General features: G+C 44.6%; 2 protein-coding genes across 10 annotated transcripts in view; one reads left to right on the top strand and one right to left on the bottom strand.

Moving 5' to 3' along the window:
- TMEM234 (transmembrane protein 234) overlaps positions 1–1090 on the top strand; it is a 6655-nt gene extending 5565 nt beyond the window's left edge. For all 5 annotated transcript variants that reach the window (XM_033954577.1, XM_033954579.1, XM_033954578.1 and 2 more), the window contains 2 exons: positions 106–198; positions 685–1090. In XM_033954577.1, coding sequence (XP_033810468.1) covers positions 106–198; positions 685–755 — 164 coding nt within the window. In that variant the 3' untranslated portion in view covers positions 756–1090. The remainder of the gene's footprint in view (positions 1–105; positions 199–684) is intronic.
- Positions 1–21624, bottom strand: part of DCDC2B (doublecortin domain containing 2B) — a 22689-nt gene extending 1065 nt beyond the window's left edge. Inside the window, exons 1-10 of one of the 5 annotated variants that reach the window (XM_033954571.1) lie at positions 20593–21616; positions 18472–18529; positions 15900–15976; positions 8688–8819; positions 8046–8192; positions 7625–7670; positions 7168–7348; positions 6952–7055; positions 4795–4873; positions 3635–3686 (exon numbers count right to left, since the gene is read on the bottom strand). In XM_033954571.1, coding sequence (XP_033810462.1) covers positions 4796–4873; positions 6952–7055; positions 7168–7348; positions 7625–7670; positions 8046–8192; positions 8688–8819; positions 15900–15976; positions 18472–18529; positions 20593–20867 — 1098 coding nt within the window. In that variant the 5' untranslated portion in view covers positions 20868–21616 and the 3' untranslated portion in view covers positions 3635–3686; position 4795. Of the gene's footprint in view, positions 1–3634; positions 3690–4794; positions 4874–6951; positions 7056–7167; positions 7349–7624; positions 7671–8045; positions 8193–8687; positions 8820–15899; positions 15977–18471; positions 18530–20592 lie in introns of those variants that run through there. The other 4 variants (XM_033954569.1, XM_033954568.1, XM_033954567.1 and 1 more) reach the window with 4 other exon arrangements.

Genomic DNA, 21624 nt, shown 5'->3' with positions numbered 1-21624 from the left:
AAGAACCAGAAAGCAAAGGAAAGTTAGCAGTGAAAAGGAGGATTGCACTGCCTGTAAAACCACTTTTCACAGGATCAGGAAGTAATGGCCCTCTTTGGTTTTCAGACTTGTCCTTGGCTGTGCCGATCTGCAACTCAGTCGCTTTGCTGGTCACATTGGCCACTGGAAAGGCACTCGGTGAAGACACTGGTGGAAGAAGTGAGTAAAAATAGAAATGCCTTCTGCTGCCAGCATCATGCAGCTGGCGATCTGTGGACTATACCCCCGCAAATGAGGTAGTTTGGATAGGCTGGAGTGAGATTTGATGGTAGCTCCTGTAGTTTGAACCTAAGGATTATACCAGGTGGACTTCTATGGTCTATGGCCCAGAAATATCAAAGACAAAATACAATTTAATTGAATCGTTAATTCATAATGCATGTAACTATTTGGCAGACCGGATGGACCTTTCAGGTCTTTATCTGCTTGATCCATCTGAACGTAGAACTGCTTAGACAACATCCATTGATAAGAGGTATATAAATAATAAACTTGGAAACTTCCTGTGAACTATATCTGACCATGTGAGCTCGCTGAGTCTGCCATGGAAACGATGTAAAGAAGTGGCCGCTAAGACTAATTGCAAAGAAAGCCGTATTGCTCTTTGCTTGATGTTCATCTGACACCCACTTTTTTTCCCCCTAGGAGCTGTGCTGGGAATGATGCTGACAGCCTTTGGTGTAACATTGTGTATCACAAGTTCCATGAGTGAGTGACCGTGAGATCTACACTTCTCACAAATTGGGGACCAAAGCTTAACATCTGCCATATACACACTGGCTCCAGTTCTGGGTTAAAATGTCCACCTCTTGAAGGATGAGACTTATAGCAAGTAACTCAGAACGTAACTGGCCTCCCAGATCTGAACAGCAGGAATCTAGTACAGTCCGAATCTAGTTCCTTCAAAAGATAAGGAGGCCCAAGTAGTTGGTATAATTGTAGAACTGAATTTCTGTTGGACCTCTCTGTATGATCGTGATGATTCCATTGGGATTCTTGTGGCTCTATAGTGCCATACAAAGAAAAAAAATAAATAAATTATGAACTTACACTAAACCTCTGGGCTTGTGAAAGAGACTTGGTTGGCAGTGGTTTGAAGTTGAAATATTGGATTTTAAACTATTTGCAGGTCAGTATTCAACCCTTAGTATCTGAATGTTTGATAGTGGCCAGAAGCTGAACAGATATGGCTCATATTGTCACTGTATCCCCTAGCTAATTGGTCATATTTAGGAGTGTCCAATGTGCCTGGTTAGCTATTTGAGCATTGGATCTGATTAGCTCTTGACCTGCGCATGGATCAGAGTGCAGCAGCAGTCAGAACAGATGTCCAGCACCACCATCCAGTTCTATTGAACTAGGCCAGTTACTGGGCAGACTTGTACGGTCTGTGTCTGTGCATGGCCGTTTGGAGGAGGATGGGCAGGGGAGGGCTTCAATGGCTGGGAGGGTGTAGATGGGCTGGAGTAAGTCTTAACAGAGATTTCGGCAGTTGGAACCCAAGCACAGTACCGGGTAAAGCTTTGGATTCTCGCCCAGAAATAGCTAAGAAGAAAAAAAAAAATTTAAATTGAATCAGGTTGGGCAGACTGGATGGACCATTCGGGTCTTTATCTGCCGTCATCTACTATGTTACTATTAAATGCCACTGGCACAAAAGGCTCAAAAGACAGGCATACAAAACTCTGTTTTTAATAATAGAAAATGAAATGATAACATTTTGGTCTAGAATATCTCAGTGGTCAACTAGTGGTTAGTGTAGCAGACTGAGATCCTGATGACCTTGGGCAAGTCACTTAACCCTCTGTTACTCTAGATTCAAACATTCAGATTGTGAGCCCACTAGAGACAGAGAAAGTACCTGCATATCATGTGTACAGAGCTGATACATCTGATAGCAGGAGGGATGCAGCAGCCGAAACAAGCTTCTTGCTTCAGATGTTTGTGTTAGGCACCCAGAATGTTTTTCAACATAGAGACAGTGGTTTCCACATCTGTCAGGCAGGATGGCTTTTGCACCATTACCTGACTTGTTTTATAGATTTATGAGCTATTTGCAAACTGATTTTTTTTTTTTAAATTCTTTATTCATTTTTATAACTTACAACATTTGCATCAGAATGAACAACATTTTAACTTGGATACAACACTTGATACTCTGCAATAATCAAATTAATAAAGTTCATCCCTTTTCCTCCCACCCTTTTCATTATACATACCAAACACATATAATAAATTATTTCCTATCAATCCAACTGTCCCCCCTCCCCTCTCTTACATTTGTACTATTAAGGGAAAAATGGTATCTATTCATTACAATAATTTACAATAAAATTAATAAAATAATTTAAAATAAAAATGTACAATAAACTGATTTTTAAAAGCTGGCTTGAAGATTTAAATGTAGCCCGAGGCACTTGGTTCTGGCTGCCAAAACACTGCCAGAACCATCTACAGTTGGATGCCTTGAAAAATAATGTGTGTGTGTATTGGGGGGGGGAGAGGAGAAGAATTCTGATAGTGCAGTATCTCTCAAACTTTTTTTTTAGCACACTAAACGGAGCAAATTATTTTCGTGGCACGTTATTTTTTTTTAAATCTTTAATCATATTTATTAATTTCAAATGTAAATATTGCATCAATACATCTTAGTTTCATTACTATATAATCATTCTGTAACTTGAAATAATTTGAAATGAAACATTGTAATAATATAATATTCTATAAATTCCAAACCAATATCGTACTATATAATACCAAAAAATTACCAACCTCCCTACTTCCCTCCCCTCTCCCAGAACTGCTAAGAATAAAAAATAATAATAACGTGCCGCGTATATACTGTATATTTGTCATATATATATATGTATATATATTGCGCCTTGGCGTGTTTATTGTGCAACACTGGTCTCTGACGGTTCTTGCCTAAAGTGTGAACATCTTAAAGCAACTTTATCCCATATGTCCTTGGGTGCATCGTTTTTGGTCTATAATTTTTTTCAAGGGTTGGTGACATGTGGAACGCTAGATGGCAATGCAATAGTTATAGTTTATTTTGGATATTTTATTTACAACATCCTATTCCGAGAGGACTTAAAAGTTTTTTTAAATGAGTTACGCTTTCAGGTTTCTCTTTGGATAGGACCGAAACATCCTACTTATAGTCATTGACGTTCCAGTATGTTACATCTCTTAATAATGGAAAGTATTTCTATTTCTGAATGGAATACCAAGAAAGGACGAGTGTTGCTCACGATTTGGCAGCCTTTTTTAAACACATTATCTCCTACAGCAAGAAGTCGTTTTCGCGGCACATTATAATTGAAATAAAATTGCAAAACCAACAAAAAATTAGATTTGAGAGTTATTTATTTACAGTTCTTTAAGCTATGTACGGGTAATTGTAACAGTGAAACTAAAGTAGATAGAATAGAATTGCTAATCAATGCGATGGATGAGCTTGTTTTTGAGTACAAATTAATTCAAAATACACTTGATAATCGAAAAGCCAACATGCATTTCATCATCCATCATCTACAGTCATTCTCTTTTTAATTTCTGTCAGAGCTGAAAATCCAAGTTTGCAAAGATAAGAAGATCCAAACGGTAACAATGCTTCGATTGCTTTGTTGCTCAAGTTAGGATAACTGCTGCATAAAAAATAAAAGTAAAATGACTTGCCGTTAGCTTTCAAGAACCAATCACGTCACAGAATGATGCTTGTCTGGGTGGTTGTGTCCTTACGCACACAGAGGCTCATAACACTATTCTAGTGTATACTTATGAAGGGAATGGTTAAAAATAAAGTAACATTTTGGAATCTCTCGTGGCACACCACTGTGATAGTGGTTACATTTTCTAGAGCTTTTTGAGAAAATTGCAACTTCAAATTGACATAAATAGAGTAAAGGGGATAAGAACATAAGAATTGCCACTGCTGGGTCAGACCAGTGGTCCATCGTGCCCAGCAGTCCGCTCATGGGTCCCCCAGGTCAAAGACCGGTGCTCTAAATGAGTCCAGCCTCGCCTGTGTACGTTCCAGTTTAGCAGGAACTTGTCCAACTTTGTCTTGAATCCCTGGAGGGTGTTTTCCCCTACGACAGACTCTGGAAGAGCGTTCCAGTGTTCTACCACTCTCTGGATGAAGAAGAACTTCCTTACGTTTGTATGGACTCTATTCCCTTTCAACTTTAGAAAGAGCAGAGGAAGGAGAGAGGCAGCTACCGTTTTTTTCTGTGTGAGTTACACAGTGTTTTTTCCTGGGGCAATAAAGTGTTAAGAGGGTTGCCCAGAGTAGAGAATGACGTGATAACAAAATTCATCATCGTTCCCGTCTCCAGGGATAACTGCGGGAAACAATCTCATGTCATTCTTTAGTGTCTCTCTCAACCTCAGTCCTTCTACACCAGCATTCTTCAATGCAAGGCTTGAGGGTTAGTGGCTGGGCCCATTCAGACTCTGACATGGAGATGGTTTCCTACTGTTATCCACAGGGATGGGGATGAATTTTGTCACCATGTCATTCTCTAGCCCAGAGTCATAAGGAGCTGCAGTGGAAATCAAACTCACAACCTCAGGGTGCGGAGGCAGCTGCTCTCACTCCTCTGTCTGATTTGTAAAATTATTGCTTTTTGAATGTTTCTAGCTGTTTGGTCCAGGCTCCTTATTTTGGGATAAGTTTTATGCTGATGACTATTTTTAATCTTTTTGTAATGATAAGAGAACAAAACAGTTATAAACAAAAAAAAAAAGCACCTTATATGTATTTCTGCTGGTAGCTTTGCCTACTCCATGGCATTGCTCCCTCTTCATCCTCCACAGTTTCTGCCTCTCTCTAGAGTAAGAGAAAGAAAAGTTTTAAGGTCCGCTTCCAGCAGGTTCTAGAAACACAGTATCCAATAGCACAGGACTGAATAGGCCCTAGGCACAAAAATTAAGATGGACGCCCTATAATATCATCTTTCCCAAGGTAAACAACCCCTGTAAAAAGTACATATATAGAAACTGAAATGCAAGATACTAGAGGTACACATTTTCCAATGCTGACATATCACAATTAACAAATTCAGAAAAAAATTACTTTTTTTCCACCTTTGTTGTCTGAGTATTGCTTTGGTCCCAGTGTCTCTTTTCTGTTTTTTTCTGTTGTTTTAACTGTCTTTACAAGGTCTCCTCTACGTCCACCACCCCTTAACCGTCCTATTTAGCATCTCCCTTCTGTGTTCCGGACCCTGTACTCCCCCCATGTTAAAAAACATCTGCCCTCTCAGTGTTTCTAGCCTCCCTCTAGCATCTCCCCGATGCATTGCTGGCCCTGTGCTCCCTCTATACCTCCTGTCCCTCCTTATGTTCAGTTTCTCCCCTCTATCTTCCCCTTTCTCTTGTACACCCTCATCCTGGGACACTTGCTTTCTCATCCTGACTGTTCTCCCCCTGAGTTCTGGCATCTGTCTTTCCCTCCCTCTGTTAGCCTAGCATCTTTCCCGCTTTGCTCCCTCCCAGGTCCCATATTCCTCCCTCTTTCCCCCCTCCTTTTGGTCTGGGTCTCTCTCTTTTTTTTTTTTCCTTTCCTCTGCTTTCTTTTTCCCTAGATCCCCCTCTCTTTCTCCCCTTCCTTGGTTTAGAGGTTTTTTCTATCCCTTGTCCCCCCTGTGAGTGTCTGGTATCTCTCTGTTCCTCCCTCCATGTGTTCAATGCCCATCTCTAGTCCCCTGCAGATCTCCAAACTTGTGCCAGCAGCAGCAATGTAAACTGGTAGCCTCCAGCCAACCCCGCCAGGGTCTTTCCTATGCTACATCCCACCTCCTCTGATGAAGATGGAAAGGACCTGGTGGAGATGGCCTGCCAATTTACATTGCTGCAGTGGTCAGCGGGATTTTGGAGATCTGCAGGGGTCCTGGCCAGAGACAGACAGCAGACCCACAGAAGAGTAAGTAGGAAAGAGAATACATGATATGAAAGGGTTGGGAGGGAGGGAGGGAGATAAACTTTATAATTTGATTTATTGCTGAATATTAAGTGTTTTATCTAAGTTCAAATGATTGTACTTGTTGATGCGCGTCTTGTAAGTTTGAAAAATGAATAAAGATAAAAAAAACAAAAATCAAGATTACAAATTAAACAAATCTGAAAAGACAAGTTGAAAAAAATGGGCTTTCAAACTTTTCCAAAATGCCAAAAAATCAAAGGTCAGATGGATAGAGGTGTATAAAATACTAAGTGAAGTGTAAAAGGGTAGATGTGAATCACTTATTCGCTCTTTTCCAAAATACTAGGACTAGGGGCCATGTGATGAAGCTACTAAGTAGTAGATTGAAAACGGGAGAAAATATTTCTTCACACAAATGTAATTAAACTCTGGAATTTGTTACCAGAGAATATGGTGAAATAATGATAATAAACTTTATTCTTATATACCGCCCTACCATAAAGTTCTAGGCGGTTCACATCAAAGAAGAATTGTACAGTCATAAAGAGGGGATACAACAAAATTCATGTTACAAGTTTGTCAAACAAGTAGATCTTCAGGTTTGAATAATTTCCTAAATGAAATGGCTTGGGGAAATCCACTGCTTATTCCTAGGATAAGCAGCATAAAATCTGTTTTACTACTTGGGATACTAGGTTTGATGGACCTTCGGTCTGTCCCAGTACCGCAATTCTTATGTGAGCCAAGTCTAGGACATTCAAACCATTGTGACATCACTGCTGAGGTTGGCTCTTGGGCATTGGTGGAATGAGGCGTTATGACATCACAGTCTCAGCTCTGGAATGTTACTACTTTCTAGATTTCTGTCTGGTACTTGGGATCTGGGTTGGCCACTGTTGAAAATAGGATCCTGGGCTTGATGGACCTTGGGTTTGTCCTAGTACGGCAATTCTTATGTTCCATATCCCTTCCTGAAGAACTACCTGATCGAGGGGTAACTCCACATATGTGTCCTCATCCTCCATGACTTCCTGAGCTCCTTCCAGCTCCCTCCTTGATGTTCTCACTTTGAAAATGCTTTCCAGTTCTGTGAGGGAGAGAAACAAGATTAGTCATTAACTGGAACAGGAGCCTGAGAATGCATTTTATGTGTAAGACTACGGTTCTCGCTTAGAGATGCCAAAAAAGGCACCACTTACCCTGCTCAGCACCATTCTGGGATATCCTGCTCAGCTTTCTGCTCTTGTATACATGGACAGGTTTTGCATAGAAGATGGAGGACTCTTCTTTGCCTGGAGTCTTCCTGCCCGTGGTCAGAGGGGAAGTTTGGGCTTGAGTCTTCTCTGGAGCCCCAATGGAATGGACCCTAGGATTGTACATCTGCAATGACATTTTAAGGAAGAAAGACGCTGAGGGTACTCTCTTATAAAACCTCTGCTTCCGCCTGGGACAGTGTAGAACAAATTCTAATTCCCAATGTTGCTAAGACCATGACACAGGTCAGTCAGGAAGGGCTCAATTAATGCAGTCATTGGCTCCATTCTGAGACACACTAAACAGTTTGCCAAACTAAGGAGAAGAGAAAGCAAAAAAGCAGAAACTGCCCCACCTGCTGCCATTCCATCCTCCCTCAAAGTCTTCACTTTCTCTACCTACCCTTTCTTTGTAGGTCCTGGTCTCGTGTCTACTCCGTGCCCGACTCCTGCAACAAGATATATAATCCTGTCAGAACAGCTAAGGATGGAGGGCTGTGGACAGGGAGCTCCGTGTCCCCTACAATAGTCTATTCAGGTCTTTTCCACTTTATTACCACAGCCTTCCTCCCCCTTCACAGCACTGCCGCAGTGTAATCTGTAAAGCTTGTCTATACCCAGGTGAGGTTGCTCCTAAAATCTCATTTTCCTTTATAAACATTTGAATAATGCTGGTGTAATATATAGCTTCCAATGTCTGTCTATTTCATTTTGTTAACCATTATTTCTGCACAAACACATCTGAAATCCTGAAACTGACTGGCTTTGATGTTTTATAGGGTCTCAGGTGACCTGTGCCTTATGGAGTCATGCTATTTACCTACCGAAACGTAGTTTGGGAGGGATTCTTGGACACCCAGAGCTCCACATATGGTAGGGCTTTGTACTTTTCTGCTCCTGTGGCTATGTAGTATTCTCCACTCACAAGCTCCTCACCACTGGCTATGAGTAGGCCATCTGGAGTGCAGAGTCTGAGAGGAGGGCACAGAGGAAAGATGAATGACCCCACATCTTAAAACCCATTCCTTCCACTTCAGCAGCCTACAGAGAAGGAGAAGGAGCCCTGCTGAGCAAGTCTCAGCTCCGAGGAAGGAACGTGGAAATGGAACGAGGGCACTCACACTCCAAATGGAGGGGCTCTTTGACTCGGATTCTGTGTAGTATGACCCAATTAACAGCTAAGAATTGAATGCGCACAACTTTCTAAGCTCATTCTATAAAGTGGTGCATGTAAATTGTAGTGTGTCAATCTCAATAGGGGGTGTGGCCAGGGGAGGAGCATGGGTGGATCATGGGCGTTTCTAAAAGATAGACACACTATTATAGAACATGCCTGATCTGCGTACAACTTCGACGCAGGTATTTAGGCCTGGTTTTCATTGGCCTAATGTTAGTCACACGTACAGATGCTAAATGTGATTCTACGTATAGATAGCGAGTGCCTTTTATAGGGTTTATGTACTCACTTGCGTACAGCACCGGTCTGCAGGCTGGCTCTCTCACTCAGCTGGCTCAGTATCAGCTCCCACTGCTGCAGCATGCTTTTAGAGAGAAGCAGTCGAAAAGGAGGGCTAAGCAGGTCCCCATTTCGGAAAACACTTCAGAAGTGCACAGGAAAGAACAGGGAAAAATTAAAATCCCTTCTGAAACTATTCCGCCACACTGTTCTCATCCCGTGTGTCCAAACCCTGATCTTCCTGAAGGCTGGGAGATACGGGCTGCATTGTGGGTAACCTCAGGTCTGGGCAGGAGAGAGTGAGACACATTTCACATTCAGAGCCAGGTGGTGTATGTAAGGTGTAGAGCGCTGTGGATGTCCTATTAGCGTTAGAAAAATAAATTAGAAACACCAGGAGAAGGTGGATTTTCCTGTTCTCCGATGGCATTGGCTAGGCAAGGATAGGCAATTCCGGTCCTTGAGAGCCAGAGGCAGGTCAGGTTTTCAGGATGTCCGCAATGAATATATATGAGGTGGATTTGCATGCACTGCCTCCTTGCATATTTACTGTGGATATCCTGAAAACCTGACCTGCCTGTGGCTCTCGAGGACCGGAATTGCCTATCCCTAGGCTAGGATGACAGTAAGGGTTGCATTGTGATTCAAATCTTAATTGTGATTACTTGCGTGATTAAGGGCATGTTATCTTCCTCCACCTCCCTACTCTGCAGCTCTTTGTGACTCTGGGCAAGTCACTTAGGGCTAGATTCACGAACCTGTCCGATTGGGCCCGATCCGGGCAGGTCTGATGAATTCAGGAAACTTCAATATGCAGATGGGGGCGATCGGAGGAACACCCCCATCTGTCTGCCTGGATCGCTCTATAATGATCCCAGCGCATGCGCAGGGTTGGGGGTTTCCCCCCCCCCCCCCTTTTTAACTTTGGAGCCAGTGATGTTAACCCACTTAAGCCTGCGGGTTAAAACCACGGGCTTGTACTGCGAGGAAGGGTGGGACTTTTCAGGACAGCAGTGCAAACAAGGTAAATGCAGAGCTGGCACCGTATGCTAATAAACTTCACTTAGCTGCTTCTAAGGTAGAACCAGAGCTCTATCAGTGAAGAAAGAATCGCAACTGGCAGCAATGTGCAGGCCCTGGGGACTGAAAATGGGCTCATTACAATCCTCTTTTCTCTCAGCCTTTTCCCTTCTGTTCAGTTATGTGCACCGCATCTCCCGCCCGCGCCATCCCTGTACACTTAATCTACATTCTGATCCTGACAGGCAGGGAGAGAGTCGGGGCTGCAGGAGGCGTTCGGGGCAGCAGGAGATTGGGGCTGACAGGACAGAGGAAGGTGGCAGAAGGCAGGGCAGCCGGAAAGGGCTTGAGCAACTGGTCCTCAGCAGTCGTTTGGGAGTGTTGGCCAGCCCAGTCGGTGTTGCAGGGTTTTGGTTTGTGAATTGGGTCCCTGCCTACTTTGCATGCCGTTGCCCTCATTTGCATGCGCGGATCAGAGGATGGTCGGCAGAGAGGTAAGTGAATCGGGCCGGAGGGAAATTTGGTCACTAAGGGATCGAAAACCGATTGGTACATGATCGATTTGCTTTGTGAATCTAGCCCTTAGCTCCCTATTGGCCAGAGTCACAAATAACATCCCACATGTGCATAACTTACACCTAGCGTGCTAAAACATGCATATAAATTATAATATTCTATAATCTATGCACTTAAGTGTGTCCTGCCCATGTGTCCACCCATCTTTAAACCACGCACCATTGCATTGTAGTGCATAGCTGGAATACTGGCAATTACATAGCCCCTGGATTCTATCAAGGCTGCCCAAATTTGGGTGTGATCCTCAGATGGTTAACGAGCCATTAACAATCAATGAGCTGATAACTACAAATTACTGATGTTAATTGCCACTAATTTGGATTGTGTGACTCAAAGCAGGGAAACACAGCTTCTGATCCTCAAAAGGACTGATCCTCATAGTAGTCACTGAGAACTCTATGCAAATCCAGGGATTCTAATAAGCTTTATTTGTAACATAGTAGATGCAAATGGTCCATCCAGTCTGCCCAACCTGATTCAATTTCATTTTTTCTTCTTCTTAGCTAATTTGGGCAAGAATCCAAAGCACTGCCCAGCAGTGGCGTACCTAGGGTATGTGGCACCCGGGGCCCATCATTTTTTGACACCCCCCCCCCCATGTAAAAAAATATTTTTTGAAATAACCATGAAAAATAAATGATCATAATAGAAACAGGCACTGAAAATTTTCTTTTATTGAACCTCATATATGTAACCATTAATCCAAACATAACATAAATTATGTCTGAATTGTCATGACATCAGAAGTACATATGGAGTAGTTGCAGGTGCTTGGGACAGTTCTGATTGTGTTAGTTCGGTTTTATGTGTTTTTGAATAGAAGTGTTTTTATTTCTTTTTTGAAGGTTTTGTAGTCTGTGGTCGAGGTCAATAGGTTGTAGAGTTGGGGGTCGAGTGTTAGGAGGTTGTCGAACAGTTGTTTTTTTTCTTTTGACGATTTTGGTTGGAGGGTGTGTGAATGGTACGTGAGTTCTATGTCTGGTTGAAGTGGATTTAATTATTTAGCTGAAGAAATTAGTAAACCCCCCCCCATTCCACACACATTAATTCTCTTCCATTTTTGTTCCCATTCTAAAAAACACTGATAAGTTCCCAGAAAAAAATACATTAAAATAAGAAGTGAAAACAAAGGCCCCTACAGATGAGAACATAACATAAGAATAGCCTAACTGGGTCAGACCAATGGTCCATCATGCCCAGTAGCCCATTCTCATGGTAGCCAATCCAGGTCACTAATACCTGGTCAAAACCCAAAGAGTAGCAACATTCCATGATACCGATCCAGGGCAAGCAGACACATCCCCCATATCTTAATAACAGATTATGGACTTTTCCTCCAGGAATTTGTCCAAACCTTTCTTAAAATCAGCAATGCTATCTGCTTTTACCATAACTTCTGGCCACTTCATTTTTAAGCTTAGTTCTTTCCTTCCAAACAGAGACCTTGCTAGATGTCAAATACAGAAAGAACAAGGTAACTTCACAAGGACTTAGCTGTGCAGGAAATGTGAATCTCCTCATACACCCACCATATAGTGCAAAAATGTGCAAAGATCTGTTTTTTTCTTTCGATCATTACATAGTCTAATGCCACACAAGCAGCGCTGTTACAAACATATTCTGAAGGTCAATGCTAAGGTTAACAAAGTTTCCTTCCTTGGACCACAAGGAGATACTGACAAACCACTAGAAGAGATCCCAAAACAACTACCCAGGCACAACACCCAAAGACCCACTCAGTGTGTGAACCAGTTGAGAGGCGTGGACTAACTGGGGGGTGGAAATGGACCCAGAGTTTGCTCAGCAGAATTTCCCAGACCACCTCTTCCTCTCAACACATTGACACGCTGCCGCCACCACCACCACCATTAGGAACACCTCAACGGGTAGGCCAGCAATGCTTATAAACTTTATAAAACACATTATTATATTTTCTTATAAAGCACATATTTTAATTGAACTCTCTGACATCCTCAGCCTTGCCATTCACAAAAATAGAAGGAAGAAAAGTTCCCGTTTCCTGCTGTCTCATGTCCCCGGCCTATACAATATTTTTCTTCTGCAGACCCTTCAAAAGTCTGACCAAATCCTCGTTTCACTTGCATTATAAAGTACTGAGGATGCCATCTCTCTCCAATCCCAGGTCCTAAAGTCTAAGACAGTAGTGCAAACTAGTGCTGCCCAATTCAAGAAAAAAAAAAATTTCGATTCGATTCAGCCTATTGAATTGGTTTTTCGATTCAACTTTCCTGCCCAATTGGGTGGGTTTTTTTGTGGTTTTTTTTTAACATCCTGGTGGGTTTATTTTATAGCTTTTTCACCCCCTTTTGGCTTCTCCTAACCACACTGGCGCTGTGGTGTAAATAAAATAAAGAAACAAAAAGGACTTTTCCTCTCTGTTAAATCCTAGCTCACGTTTGTGGTCTAACACCAGCTCTGGCAGGATACACATTTCAAATCTGACATATTGTAATCACAAAACAGAAAATAAAATTAGTTTTTCTACCTTTTGTTGTGTGGTTATTTTTCAAATCTTGTTGGTCCAAGGCTCTGGTTGTCTTCTGATAACTTGCTTGCCAGGGTCTCCTTCTTCCTTCTTTCTGCATGCTAACCATCCATTTGCCATCTCTGTCCTCTCCATTTCCCTTCCCTCCCCAGGAGGTCTGGCATCTATCCTTTTTTCGTCTCCCTCCACAGATCTATCTTTTCTTAACTACCCTTTCATCCAGCATCTCTCCCTCCTTCCCCACCACCCCAGGGTCCACCATCTCTCCCTTTCTTTTCCCAACTACCCTCCTATCCAGTATCTCTATCCCCCCCTCCACACCATCCCTTGTGTCCAACTTCTCTCCCTTTCTGTTCCTTCCCTCTCTAAAAACTATGGTCCATCATCTCTCCCTCTTTTCTATTTTCAGACCCATTATTTCTTCCCACCCAAAGTCCGGCATATGCGCGTCTCTTTGAACCCCCTCATTCCCTCCGTGTATTTCTACACCAGGGCCCCCCTCCCTGAAGGCCTGTCCCCCCCTTAAAGGTCTGCATCCCACCCCTGAAGGCCTGCACTCCCCCCCCCCCCGAAGGCCTGCACCCCCCCTCCAAAGGCCTGCACCCCCCTTGAAGGCCTGCCTGCCTGTCCCCCCCCCTGAAGGCCTGCCTGCCTGATCCCCTTGAAGGCCTATCCCCCCCTTAAAGGTCTGCATCCCATCCCTGAAGGCCTGCACTCCCCCCCCCCCGAAGGCCTGCACACCCCCACGAAGGCCTGCACCCCCCCTCTGAAGGCCTGCACCCCCCTTGAAGGCCTGCCTGCCTGCCTGTCCCCCCCCCCCTGAAGGCCTGCCTGCCTGATTCCCTTGAAGGCCTATCCCCCCTTGAAGGCCTGCCTGTCCCCCCCCCCTTGAAGGCCTGTCCCTCCCTTGAAAGCCTGCCTGTCCCTCCCTTGAAAGCCTGCCTGCCTGCCTGACCCCCTCCCCTTGAAGGCCTGTCCCCCCTTTGAAGGCCTGCCTGCCTGTCTCCCCTTTGAAGGCCTGCCTGTCCCCCCCCTTGAAGGCCTGCCTGCCTGTCACCCCTCCCTCCCCCTTGAAGGCCTGCCTGCCGGCCCGCCCCACCCCGAAGGACCGCTCGCCCCCCCTGGCCTCCCTGCACCACCTGAATCAGGCCCTGAGAGGGTGCTCCCGGCCTTGAGTTCAGTTCCCCCCCACCGAAGGACCGCTCGCCCCCCTGGCCTCCCTGCACCACCTGAATCAGCCCGCAGCGGGATCGCGATGTCAGCGATCCCTTCGCTGCTTTGGAGCTGCTTCCTCCACTGCAGTCCCGCCCCTTCTCTGATGTCAGAGGAGGGGAGGGGCGGGACTGCGGCGCAGGAAGCAGCGCCGAAGCAGCACAGGGATCGCCGACATCGCAATCCCGCGGCGGGCTGCTTCATAGGTGGTGCAGGGAGGCCAGGGGGGCGAGCGGTCCTTCGGGGGTGGGGGGGACTGAACAGCAAGGCCGGGAGCACCCCCCTCTGGGCTGGCACCCGGGGTGGACCGCCCCCTACGCACCCCCCTTAGTACGCTACTGCTGCCCAGTACTGTGCTTAGTTTCAACTACTGAAGTCTCCGAAAAGCTCACTCCAGCCCTTCCTCCCCCAAACAGCCATATACAGACACAGACCATGCAAGTCTGCCTGGACTGGCCTTAGTTCTTCAATATTTACTATTATTTTCTGATTCTAGATCCTCTGTGTTCATCCCACGCTTTTTTGAATGCCACCATTTTCCTCTCCACCACCTCTCTTGGGAGCGCATTCCAAACATCCACCACCCTCTCCATAAAGAAGAATTTCCTAACATTGCTCTTGAGTCTCCCACCCCTCAGCCTCAAATTATGTCCTCTGGTTTTACCATTTTCCTTTCTCTGGAAAATATTTTGTTCTACGTTAATACCTTTCAAGTATTTGAACGTCTGACTCATATCTCCCTTGTCCCTCCTTTCTTCTAGGGTATACATAGTCAGGGCTCTCCAGTCTCTCCTCGTACGCAAACCTACTATCATTTCCGGCACCCTCCTCTGAACCGCTTCAAGTCTTCTTATATCCTTTGCCGGATACGGACTCCAAAACTGAACACAACACTCCAAGTGGGGCCTCACCAACGACCTGTACAGGGGCATCAACACCTTTGCTGTTCTACTGGTTACGCCTCACTAAAGGGAACACCACTCTCTTACAGGGGAATTTTTCCTGCAACTCTGGAGCTGCCGGTAGCTGTTCTGCATGTATTGTATGCTTAGCTTACAACAGCTGCTCTCCTCTAAGAAATAAAAATAGCCTGCAGCTAACCTCCATTCTTCTCTCTGTCCAGCTGATGGTGGCTCCTCCGGAGCCATGATCAGCTGAGAGCTAGCAAAGGAGAGAGCAGTGGCTGCCAGCTCAACTGATTTGTAATTTCCCCTGCCGGACAGCCAGCAGAGGGCAGAACAATGGCTGCCAGCTCAACTGATTTGCAGCTTAGCCCCAATCAGCTGATCGCAGCTCTAGAGCCAGCAGGGGAAGCTGCAAATCTGCTGAGCTGGCATCTGCCGCTCTCTCCTCTGCCGATTCTCAGATAATCGTGGCTCCGGAGCTGCCATCAGCTGGGCAGAGGGAAGGAGAATGGCAGCTACAGGCAGGAGGAGGAGCTGTTCCTAACGATTGCTCTTCTGAGCAATCGCCAGGCAAATAGCATGCTTATGATTTGCTTGCTCTTTGTGCATAGCCCTGTAAAAGAAAATTGCTCCCAACATGGTCTTTTTGACCTACCCATTGCCTTGAGTGACTAGAGCAAGATATACTGTAAAAGGCTACTAGAGATCTAGATGCAGAGAAGAAGGAACTCCAAAAGCAGTGCCTAACTTTTGCAGAATAGCTGCAAATCGTCCTGGCCGGGGCAGAATTTACACTTTTTTGTGCATTGTATAAAATACACTCCTATGCTTTGATTCTCACCAGCCTCAGCCCCACCCCCAGAAGAGGAGTAACTTTATGCTGGAGTTTTCAGCTCATATGTGCATGAGTTGCATTTATAAAGGGAAAGTCCCTGTGCCTTTCTTGTCATTAAATTACCCACTTTCCTCCTCCATCCCCACAGAAGAGAGATGAGTTTCTCACTGGATAATGCAGGGCCCATGCATGCTCTTCTTCCATGGAGCAGAGATGTTCAGCTTCCGATTCACAGCTGGTCTGGCCTAAAATCATAGACAGAAACACCCCAGTCCCAGGTCAGCAACTTGCTCCTTGCAATCTCTCCTGGAGCCCTCACACCAGTTGCCGCTCATGAAAGACAGATTACAAGAGTCCAGAACACAACTCATAAAAACATGAAGCAGTGAGATAGCCTTTCAGTCTATGTTCCCTATTCAGAGTTACATTTTTAATGTACAACGCTGCGTTTCATCAAATTTTATGAAACTATGAAAAGGAGAAGGGAACACCAAGAGCAGGACTTTCTGGACACCAGCATGAAAACCTAGACTTACAGACAGACCAGGGGGTGTAGCCACAGGCAGGCCCACCCAGTTTGGGCCCAGGCCCATCCACCCAGCAGTGGCTCTTACACGCTGCCGGCGGCTAACCCGGAAGCCTTCCCTCGGATGCATTTGCGTTTCATGTCAGAGGGAAGACTTCTGGATCAGCTACTGGCAGCCTGTGGCTAGAAGAGAAAGGCTGCACGGGCTGGTGGGAGGGAACGTATGAGGCTCCTAATTAGGTATGGAAGAGACCAAAACCTATGTTACACAGTTAGGTCAAAGTGGAAAGATCAAATTATATGTGACTGGCACAGTGGAAGTGCCTGGCTCGTCTCATTGACAGAGCAGAGTGTGGTTCAGAGAAGTACAGGTGTGGTTTTATGATCCTGATGTCATGATGGTAATACTGAAAAGAGTATGGGAAATTTGGTCGTGACTTCAGCACTGGGGTTGAGGAGGTGGGATGGGAGAGGGAGATACTGCTACAGTACCCAGAATGGTGTTTCTATTGGAGGAAGGCTGATACTACAGGGAGGGAGAGGGCATGGCTAACGTTAGATGAGGAGGGGTAAAGAAGGGGAGGGATAAGATGATGCTGTGCTACAGGGAGGGGAAGCAGAGAAGGATGAGGCTGATTTCGGGCTACAGGGATGGATGGGGGGGGAGGGGGAATAAGTGTACCTAAAGGCTCTGTCTTGGGACCTTCCCCTTTTTCCATCTATACTCACTCCCTCAGTGCACTGATCTCCTCTCATGGTTTCCAGTATCACCTCTATGCAGATGTCTCCCAGATCTACTATCCGACATTGCCTGGATGTCTCACTGCCATCTAAAACTGAATACCTTCCCCCCATTCTCTATTGCTATGGACAACACTCTCCTCCTCCCTATCTCATCAGCTTGCAATCTTAGGGTCATTTTTGACTCCTCTCTCTCCTCTGTTCAGATCCAACAAACTGCTAAAGCCTATCGCTTCTTCCAAAATCTGACCTCCACACCCTCGTCATCTCTTGCTTGGCTTACAGCAACTTGATTCTCTCAGGTCTTTCACTCAACCATCTTTCTCTTCTCCAATCCGTGCTGTACAATTTATATTTCACAAGAGCTGCTCTACTCACATTACCACTCTCTTCAAGTCACTTCATTGGTTCCCCATCTATTTCTGAATACAGTTCAAATTCCTCCTACTGACTTACAAGTGCATTCACTCTGCAGACCCTCAATCTCTCTCTTCACTTATCTCCCCTCCCCCCACAAACTCTGTTCATCAGGCAAACCCCTATTATCCGTACCCTTCTCCTCCACTACCAATTCCAGACTCCGTCCCTTCTATCTTGCTGCACTGTATGCATGGGACAAACTGCCTGAGTCATTATGTCAGACTCCGTCTCTAGCAGTATTCAAATCCAAGCTAAAAACCCACTTTTTTGAGGTTACTCTCAACTCCTAACTCCCACTCACCGTAAAATGACCTATGTCCTTCCTATTATTCCCTCTGCAAGGAACTTCCCTACACCTATATATCCTGTCTGTCCAGACTAGATTGTAAGCTCTTCATAGCAGGGTCCATCAAATGTACAGTGCTGTGTATGCATTTCAGTGCTAGAGAAATGATAAACAACAGTAGTAGTAGACCTCGATATGTATCCTCTGAAAGGGGATATAGAGACATTTAAATATCTCTTTGGCTTTTTTCAAGTGACAGAAAACTCTGGCATGAGGGCACAGGATGAAGTAAGAGGTTCAGGAGTAATCTAAGGAAACACTTTTTACAGAATGGTGATGGAATAGTCTCCCGGTAGAAGTGGTGGAGACAAAAACTGGCACGTGGGATCTCTTAGGGAGAGGAGAAGTGGATGCTGCGAATGGGCTATTTGGCCTTTATCTGCTGTCATGTTTCTATAATGGAACCAGGGCACATAAACGGTAGCACGCAGTTATGGACTCATCCCCACAGTGAGTGAAGTTAATTAATGGACAACTCTAAGAAAATTGAGCCCACAATTTAATAAAAGCCAAAAACCAACTGACACACTTTAAACATAGGTGAGGGGATCAACAGGTAACGTGTAGCAAGAAAAGGTCCCTAGATCTATTCATCCCATTTCCAAACATAACACAAGTTCTATCTTCCTTCTGGACACCATAGATGTAGGGAGAGGGGAAGAAGCACTGAGCAGACTGTTCAAGCCCTTTCCCCACACAGGGCTTACCTGTATGCCTTCATTTCTCCTGTCCCTTTCAGGAAGCCTCATGCCAGAAGCCAAACAGCTGCAAAGAAAAAGAAGAGAATTGTAGCAGAATTCACATTGGGAAGGTCTCTCTGGACAAGGTAGATAATGGCACATCCTAGAATATCGAAGCCTGCTTTTCAGACCTTCACGCCACCCTTTGATGTCAGGGTCATCAGGCTCTCCCTGAACTCCTGAAAACATGAGTAATGACTGAGACTCTTCCTCTGCCTTCAGGACCCAAGAGGTGGAAGCATGGACTCAGAATCAAAACCAGATCCTCCAAGTGAAACTAAGAAACTAGACCAGAATGCGCCTTTATACTAGGGTAGGATTTAGGTAAACTGGTTCTTTTTTAACACGGGGAATATCTCAGCTGCTACAATGCCCCAGTAGCACACAGGAATTTACACTGTCAACGTGTGAACAGTATGTAGGCTATGCATCTGCTGTCCACCCAAGCAATGGCCTAGGGAAGATGGAAAATTGTAAGCAGGTAGACAACAGCCATTTTATGAATGTCAACCACACTTTATACATAGAAATGCATTATAAAATTAATTTTCAAAGGGATGTGGCTAGCTAAACAGTTAGATGAGCAAATTCCCCCGGCTGAAAAATGTCTCCTCTCCAGAGAGCTCATTAGTGACAATTCTGCACATTTCCAAGAGACATTATTCCTTATTTATTTATTTGTAGTATTTTCTCCAAAAAGAATAAAGTCCATTAAGTTACATAGAGCATTTAAATAAAACAAAGTTTTTCACCCAATAGTTAAGCTCTGGAACTTGTTGCTAGAGGATGTGGTAAAAGCACGTAATGTAGCCAGGTTTAAAAAAGGTTTGGACAAGTTATTGGAGGAAAAATCCCAAACCTGCTATCAAGCTAGACCTGCGGACACTGCTTAACCCTGGGGGTTGAAATCTTACATTTAGGATCCCCGCCAGGTATTTGTGGTTACTGTTGGAAGCAGGATGCTGGGATTGATGTACAATTTTAATGTTCCCTCTGCTGTGGACTAGAGCCATCCTTTCCAATGATCCAGGCCTTGAGAATTACAAACTAGTATTTTATTCCTAATCTATACAATGAATATTCATGAAATCTATTTGCATAGTGGTGCTAAGTTATGCATAACTGACTTGAAAGCTAGATTTACATATAATCTTTCAAGCATGAAAGTTTGAAATGGTCGCTTTTTCGATGCTTCAGGCATCATCTGCTTTAAGTTCCAGATGGAAACGTGGCCGAGACCTGGAGGAAATGTGGCCACAGGTACCACAGTGGCAGGGCAGGGAGGGTGAGAGATAAGCCAACTTCTATCAGCAGTTGGTCCAATCAGTTAGAATTTTAATCACAGAAGTAATTGTATTTTTTTATTTTATAATTCTTTATTCATTTTTGTATGTTACAAGTGTATCAATTAAACTCATATAAAACTTAAAGATACACACTTGATTAACTCACATATTAGCATCAAATTTAACATTTCATTAGGAAATTAGTATTCTATAATGTTAAAATATTATGTAAGAAATCTAAATTTATATCATTCTTATTGAATATAATAATCCCCCATCCCTCCCTCCCTCCCAATTCAATAATACATAAAATCATCTTTATTGTGAATTCATTCAAATATTGATATATTATGTAATAATCAGAAATAAAATCCCACCCCTTTTCCCCTCTAATCAAATATCTTATCATGGGAAAAGTTAATCATTCGTTCACAGAAGTAATTGTAGTGGGTTTTCTTTTTTTTTTAATAGGATTAATCTCCCTGTTTTTTGCCACATTTATAAAATCACTCTGTCCAGGACCTCAGCCAAGAAAGGAGCAACTTTAGCTCAGATCTGTGATATTGCCAATGTTCAGACCGAAAGAAATCCAAGCACTTTGCAGGTTTACACACATGGCAGCAGGTAACAGAGCGCCCAAAGGCTTCTTACAGATCACACTGCAAGCAGCCAGCTCTGGTAAATATTGAAAGGCCCTCAAAAAGAATGAATACAGAGGCTACCATAAGTTCATGTTAGATTCAAACCACCTGGAGTCCCCGAGAGGTCCAGAGCTTGTCAGATAAAAAGTATTTGAACACACCTGAGGTTTAACTTTTCAAACCCAGCAGCCACATAGCAGCCGCCATTCTGCAATGCGTCCAGCTGGGTGACGCGGTGACCTTGCCGTGGGGTGTAGATGTTCCTCACTGCGGTGGGCGCCTGGATATTTGTAGTCACTTCATTCAGGAAGGCTTCAAATGTCAGAAACTGCCGCCGATTCACCACAACCCTTCTTCCAGTGTGAAAGGGGTCCCCATTCCGAAAGAGCACCACATTCTTGGCCCGAGGGGCTGGGTCTCCTCTGCCAGAACTCATCCTGTCCCTCCTGCGAAGCACCAAATAGGCTGGCAAGCTGGACTGTTGTGTTTCTCTTCAGAGCAGAAAGTCTCTCTGCTGTTTCCATAGCTGCATCTGTAGCCAGGTCACACCCTCATGTTAAGTAATTACACACCATGTGAAATACTCAGCACTGTCAGTGTGGAAGAGATGGGGCAGAGCAGACATATAGCAGCTCTTCCTGCCTCCTGAACTACAGGGAGACCACTACATGTTACTTTCTGAATCCAACCTTATCTAGTCATGGAAGTGCCCCAACAGCAAAAGACACATGAAGTGCAGTAGCTCTTGTTCTCGGTGCGCTTAAGTTACTGCTAGAGTTATCTAAAAGAGTTGAGATTAAGAGAACTGGCAGAAGATCACATGGTCTTTTGCTTTTGGATCACCAGTTCAAATCCCGCTGAGGGCTTCTGTGAAATGACTTAAGAAAATAAGAATAGCCCTACTGGGTTGACTGGGTCCATCTAGTTCAGTAGCTCATCCTCACGGTGGCCAATCTAGATCACAAGTGCTTGGCAGAAACCCAAACAATAGCAACAGTCCCTGCTATCGATCCAGGCAAAGCAGTGGCTTCCCCCATGTCTGTCAGTCTAATTGGTACGCTGGCTCACAGTCTCAACACAAGTGCCAAACACTGCACAGGCCAGGAGATTGGATCTCCTTTCAGAGCAATGCAGGGAGAGGAGACAGACATCAAACACTGAAATTCAGCCCCAGCACGAGGACACTGTCCAAA

The sequence above is a fragment of the Geotrypetes seraphini genome, chromosome 8 (genome assembly GCF_902459505.1).
Source record: "Geotrypetes seraphini chromosome 8, aGeoSer1.1, whole genome shotgun sequence".
Taxonomy (NCBI): Eukaryota; Metazoa; Chordata; class Amphibia; order Gymnophiona; family Dermophiidae; genus Geotrypetes; species Geotrypetes seraphini.
This window is presented reverse-complemented; position numbering and strand designations above follow the sequence as displayed.